The 4,055-nt window shown below is 38.8% G+C and overlaps 1 protein-coding gene across 1 annotated transcript; it reads left to right on the top strand.

Annotated features, from left to right (window-relative positions):
* Nucleotides 1-379: 379 nt before the first annotated feature.
* On the top strand, nucleotides 380-1,019 carry LOC133323141 (uncharacterized; the record flags this gene model as incomplete). The annotated part of the gene is made up of 1 exon (XM_061532096.1): nucleotides 380-1,019. A coding segment is annotated over exon 1 (640 nt), but the record flags the coding sequence as incomplete, so codon positions are not given.
* Nucleotides 1,020-4,055: the final 3,036 nt, after the last annotated feature.

Raw genomic sequence — 4,055 nt, 5'->3', positions numbered from 1 at the left:
TTCTCAAAAGGAACCATGTGTCTATCTCGATTCCTTTTGCCTGTTACAAACATATGCACAAAGACATAATACCCTGTACCACAGTGTGGTGAAGGGTATAAAAATCCAGGCCTGCTTGTGGTCCCTGAAATATTTTTTTTTTAATCCTTCAAATAATAATTTTTCGAATTGTATGATTTAATTTATTTAAATAATGTGTTAATTTTATCTATTTTTGTCTATATCTTTTCAGATTCTATGATTATCAATAAAACAGAGACATATTTAACCACCACTTCCAGTTGCCTTATGAACAAATAAAGAAACAAATTTTAAATTAATTTGAATCCCCTGAAAAAATAAAAAATATTTTAAAACCGAAACTAAATACCTGTCAAAAATGTTTCCCCGCCTATCTGGTCCGAGTGCCCAGCAACACCAGGACGATGATATATTTGCTGGTGCCACGACAACGGTGCGTTCAGCATTTCCCAATTCCCGCCTAGATTCCCTTGCCAATCACAATTATCAATCGCATGGACAATCAGCGTTAACACCTCCCCATGGATCGCATGGATCACATTCGGCAGCGTCACTGCCAGCGAGTGCCACACCACAGCCATCGCCAGCATTTGGTGGCGGAGGCAACAATCATCATCAATTGTTGTCACCCCATGATCCGGCGATACAAACCGATTTCTTAGCCACCGCCAGCACAATATTTGGTGATGCTGCAGCAGCAGCGGCATCTGGTGGCGTGGAGGCCAGCAGTAGTGGTGGTGGTGTGGCGGGCAGCAGTAGTTCGAATCTTTTACCTGCCAATGACGATGACTGGTGGTTGAATGCCATCGAAGAGGATACCTTTGAGTCACCGTTGGCCTTCGATGCCAGCGAGAATGGCCTGTGGAATGGACGTTTTGTGCCACCACCACCGAGACCGCCCTTTCTCGATGAGAGTGTGGCCGCCGATGGTCTGACAACCTGTGATCTATGCACATGGGCATGGCAGCGGAATGCCTATTCATTGGATGGATCGATAGGTAAGTGGGCGTTAGCCAACACCCAATTTTTTGTTTCTTTCAAATTCTTTGGCGATATATATATTTTTTGTTTTTGGTTGATTGCTTCCTAGTATTCTGTCCACGCTAATCTCTAAGAGTCTCCTCCACTAGTTTTGCTGCTGATAAATGAAAAGATTTTTGCCATGCCAAACTGGTCAGACATTTGTAAGGAGTTGAAATTTCACTTTTCAATTTAGCCAACTATGAAATGCCAGCAAGTTTTCGATATTCTTGGAAAATGTTGAGCAAGGGGTTAGGTGGGGGGATGGATGGAACAATATTGTTTGGTTATCCAACACAAATGAATTCTGGCTGCAAAACTCCCAAAACCTAAGCACCATCGGACAACATTGCCCATAGGCGGCTTTTCGTTTTATCGTCTCATACAATCGATCGAAAAATAATTTATCGCCACAATCACTGATGGCGATTTATCATATTTTGTTGTTGTTGTTGCTTTTGCTGTTCCTGTTGTAGCTGAAGTTTTGTTGTTTAGCTGGTTTTCCTGGAGTTTGCGTTCAACTTTAGTTGGGAGTCTTCCTACTTCATCTTCAGTTTGGTAGGTAGGCAAGGACAGTGGTGAAGTGAATTTGTTTTTTAAATTTCTATTTAAGGACTCCAAAAAGAGTGCAGATTTTAAAGAATACCTTTTAAAGGACGTATATTTTAGAAAAACAATTGTCAAGGATTCCAAAAGAAGTGCAATTTTAAAATATATTTTTCAAAGACTCCAAAAGGCGTGGATTCTTTAGGAAACATTTTCTAAAAGGATACCAAAGGGGTGGATTTTTTTAAGTTTTTAAAGACTCCAACAGGCGTAGATTTGTTAAAGAATATTCTTAAGGACTCCAGCAGGCGCAGATTTGTTAAAGAATATTTTTAAGGACTCCAGCAGGCGCAGATTTGTTAAAGAATATTTATTCAAGGGCTCCGAATGTGGCTGTTTTTTTCAAAGAATATTTTTTCAAGGACTTCAACAGGCCTGAAATTTTTTCAAGGACTCCAACAGGCTTGAATTTTTTAAAGATTTTTTTTCAAGGACTCCGACAGGCCTGGATATTTTAATGGAAAATTTTTCAAGGACTCCAAAGGCCTGAATTTTTCAAGGGAATATTTTTTCAAAGACTTCAACAGCCTTGACTTTTCAAAGAAAATTTTTCAAGGACTCCAACTGTAAGATTTTTATACCCTACACAACTATGTTGTCAGGGTATTATAGCTTTGTGCAGCCCCAAAAGTTTGTAACACCGCGAAATATTGGTCCTAGACCCATCTTTAAGTATACCGATCGTCATATCTCGACTAGCTGAGTCGATCTAGACATGTGTGTCCGTCCGTCCGTCTGTCCGTCTGTCCATTATAATTTGTAAACACGATACAGGCCACAGTTATGAACCAATCTTCAATTTTGCATGTAGCATGGGTTCCGGCTAATGAAGACCCCTATTGTTTTTGGAAAAGATCGGTTAATATTTAGGGGATGAAATGGACCAAAAACTTTATTTTTGTTGGGTTTTCTGGTCGCTCCAGAGGCCGCAGTTATGACACAAACACCGCGAATTTTTGCATGAAGAAGGGAATCGGGCCAAAGAATAAGCATTCCTATTTTGATAAAGATTGGTCAATATTTAGCGGGTCAAATGGACCCAGACTTTTGTGTGGAAAATGACAAAATTTGTATTCTATGGCATATATATTTACTCCTGAAGGACATAGACCCGAGAAGTTGATAGTATATCCAAGAGGAGTGGTTTAACTTTACATTGATACCAATTGCATTGTCGTGTGTACTCGGATGTGGGAGTTACACTTAAATATTTATAGGTCCTTACGTATTCATATATTATTTAGTAATGCATTACCACACTAGGGGCGGAAATATATCGCGGATCGCTTTGAAATTTTCCATGAGGATCCAGGTTTGGTCATGGACAACGCCTATAATTTTCGGTGATGATCAGAAATTAATATTTGGATGAAGTGACCCGAAAACTTAATTTTTTGTGTTTTTTTATGAGTCGATTTATAGGCCACTATTGAAAGCCGGACATCACAACACAACCCACGGTGAAGGGGATCTGGACAAGTAATTAGAAGAGCTGTACTGAATATTAGTAATATTTGTAGACGTCTAGTCGGTCAAGGGGTTACAAATATCGCTAAATATTGCCCAAGCTCAGAATATCGAACCATAGAAAATTTGATTTTCGTGGAAGTTGTGTGGGGTATCATATGGTCGGCCCCGTCCGACTATACTGCTCCGCTCACTGGTTTAAAGGAATATTTTCAAAAGCTCCAATAGGCGGGGAATTTTTAAGATTTTTTTCAAGGGTTCCAACAAGCGTGGATTTTTTAAAGCAAAATTTGTTCGAGGACTTCAACAGGCTTGGTTTATCAAAGAATTTTTTTAATGTTTCCAAAAGACCTGGATTTTTTAAAGAATATTTTTATAATGTTTCCAAAAGGCGTGGATTTTTCAACGGAATATCTTTTGAAGGACTCCAAAAAGCGTGGATATTCAAAGAATATATTTCAAGGACTTCAAAAAGCGTGGCTATTCAAAGAATATTTTTCAAGGCCTGTAACAGGCGTGTTTTTTCAAAGAATATTTTTTCAAGGTTTCCGAAGGGCGTGGCGTTTTTCAAGACTCCAACAGCATGGATTTTGTTAAGAATATTTTTGCAAGGTTTCCAAAAGGCGTGGCGGTTTTCAAGGATTCCAACAGCATGGATTTTGTTAAGAATATTTTTTCAAGACTCCAACAGGCGTGGCTTTTTTAATAGAATATTTTTTTTTTTTCAAGCAATCCAAAAGGCGTCGATTTTTAATGAACATTTTTTTCCAAGGACTCCTTCAGGCGCGGCTTTTTTAGGTAATATTTTTTTTCAAGGACTCCAACAGGCTTTTAATGAATATTTTTCACGGTTTTCATCCTACCCTTTCCGACCACTGTTCATCCTCCATATACACCCAACAAATGCTTCATTTATTTCTTAGCACAACTACCCAGAAGTG

This window comes from Musca vetustissima, unplaced genomic scaffold, assembly GCF_032173495.1.
Source record: "Musca vetustissima isolate MV318-11 ecotype Yass unplaced genomic scaffold, APGP_CSIRO_Mvet_v1 utg230923, whole genome shotgun sequence".
Lineage (NCBI taxonomy): Eukaryota > Metazoa > Arthropoda > Insecta > Diptera > Muscidae > Musca > Musca vetustissima.
Note: the sequence above shows the minus strand (reverse complement) of the source record. Positions and strands in the feature narration are given on the sequence as shown.